Genomic DNA, 2,446 nt, shown 5'->3' with positions numbered 1-2,446 from the left:
AGTTCATCAAAAGTTAAAACTTCGGTTTCTCAAAAGTTATCATTAACAAATGAATTGGCAAGCCAGACACTGGGGGAAAATATTCACAATACATATATCTAACAATATCTATAAAGAATCCCTATAAATCAGTAATAGAAGAGGAAGCAATCAAATTTTTTAAATGTGCAAAATGATGAAAGAGTTCTTCACAAAAGAAGCTGTATCAATAACAAAGCACAGGAAATGATATTCAACGTACGTTAGAACATGCAAATTAAACCACAAAATACCATTTGACACTAATTAGAAGGGTTATTCTAAAAGACTAAATGTTGGTGAGGCTGCAAAACAACTGGAACTCTCCTATGCTGCTGGTGGCAGTGTAAAATGATACAACCACACTGGAAAAATGTGGTAGTTTTTTTATAGAGTTAAAATGCATCTACCATTACCCAGCAATTCTACTCATAGGTATTCACCTAAGAGAAAGGACATATTTCCACAAAAATTTTGTACAATAATGTGCACAGCAACCTTATTTATAACAGCCAAAACTAAAAACAACCCAAATTCCATCAAAAGAAGAAAAGATAAACAAATTGTGACTTATTCACCCAATGGAATACTACCTCAGCAATAAAAAGGAATCAACTCTAATTCATGCAACCTGAACAAATCTCAAAACCACTATGTTGAGTAAATAAAGCAAGACATAAAACAGTACCCACAGTATATTCCACTTATATGCAGTCTAAGAACAGACACAACTAATCCATGTTTATAAAATTCAGAAGGTGATGGTGGGCAGAGGAATGGGAAGTGAATGAAAAAGGGCACAAGGGAATTTTCCAGGAAGATGAAAATGTCCTATGTCCTGATTAGGGTAATGGTTACATGGATGTATACGCTTGTCAAAACTCACTGAACTATACACTTAAGATCTGTACAATTTATTGTATGTGAATTACACCTCCAAAGAAAAGACAGACAGAAAGAAAGAAAGAAAATAGTGGTTGACATGTAAGAAGCTTTCAATACTAATATTAATATCCTTTTCTACTCCAGTTCCAGAATACAACATGGTAAAAGCTGGAGGGCCAACCTAACTTTACTTCTCAAAAATTGATTCAAAAAATATGGGTCAGTCACCTGCAAATGCCTAATTATAAAATGGTTCATTTAATATATAAGACAAAACTCAGCTGGCAACAATTACTTCATGGTCATACCAAGTGAGTCAAAACCAAAGTTGGCCTTTTATTTTTTCATTTTACAGTTGGGCAATGGAGTAGAAAGAGCATTAAACTGGCAACTGGTTTTCTAGTGCTGGTTTCAGCATTTAACAGCTTTGTGATGTTTGGTGCATCAATACACTCCCAAGAGTTTCAAGTTCCTTTACTTGTAAAAAGGGGCCTAATGATAACTTCCTCACACACTACTGTGAGGATCAAATGAAAACATATATTAATATATATGAATGAAAGCACCTTAAGAACTGTAATGGGGAAGTATACTGTAACACAGAAGTGGAAATAGATACTTGAACTAAATAACCTACTTCAATATTCTTATTGACTATTGAACATATTGAATACATACCGTCCATTTCAACTCTGGGCGAGCAAGTGGAATAAATCTTCCATCAAACATATGAGAAAATGGCCCATGACCTTAAAAACAAAAGCAGCCTTAGAATGAGAAAAATGTTTGAAAATTAAATACTTTAATCCTTTTAGTTTAACTTGAATATCAACAGAAATTAATAACCTATAAATAATACATCATGAAAAGGGACAAATCCTTTGTATTTTCTAAAACAAGAAAACAGGAAGTAGAACCATATAGGAAAGTAAACTCTCCATGCAGAGGTCTCCAGTCACCAGAGCTTACATAAATCTGATAAAAGGACATTTTTCTGTTTGTGTTTTAAAGACATGGAGCCTCACTATATTGCCCAGGCTGGAGTACAGTGGCTATTTACAGTGTGATCACTGCACACTACAACGCTGAACTCCTGGGCTCAAGTAATCCTCCTACCTCAGCCTCTGGAGTAGCTGAGACTACAGGTGTGCTCCACCACACCTGGCTTGATAAATAGACAGTTCTGTGTAATTAAAAGGAATGTGAATTCCAAAAACTGTTTGAATCTTCAGATTGAATATTTTTTATTAAAAGAGCAGTTTTAAGACAATCCACTGGCATGCAGGAAGAAAATATTAGAACTTTATTTTACTACTCTCAACCTTTAAAACACCTATCTTTATGAAAATGTTATAATGCACATATTTTATAATAAATATACACATATTGGGGCTGTGTTTTGGCATTTTTACTGGTGACACGGGCAATCAAAAGTAAAGATCACTAGTAGTTTCTTATTAATAAGTGATTTTACAGTTCCATATTTTCTTTCCCTCCCTTCTCCTTCCTTCTTTCCTTCCTCCCTTCCTCTCTCTCTCCCTCC

At 34.4% G+C, this 2,446-nt stretch overlaps 1 protein-coding gene across 1 annotated transcript in view; it reads right to left on the bottom strand.

Moving 5' to 3' along the window:
- Positions 1–2,446, bottom strand: part of SAMHD1 (SAM domain and HD domain 1) — a 90,770-nt gene that overhangs the window by 57,552 nt on the left and 30,772 nt on the right. Inside the window, exon 6 of the mRNA XM_012658941.1 lies at positions 1,582–1,652. Within this exon, the coding sequence (XP_012514395.1) occupies positions 1,582–1,652 (71 nt within the window). The remainder of the gene's footprint in view (positions 1–1,581; positions 1,653–2,446) is intronic.

This window comes from Propithecus coquereli, unplaced genomic scaffold (genome assembly GCF_000956105.1).
Source record: "Propithecus coquereli isolate 6110/MARCELLA unplaced genomic scaffold, Pcoq_1.0 Scaffold590, whole genome shotgun sequence".
Taxonomy (NCBI): domain Eukaryota; kingdom Metazoa; phylum Chordata; class Mammalia; order Primates; family Indriidae; genus Propithecus; species Propithecus coquereli.
The sequence above is the reverse complement of the archived record's forward strand: the minus strand, read 5'-3'. Positions and strand labels throughout refer to the sequence as shown.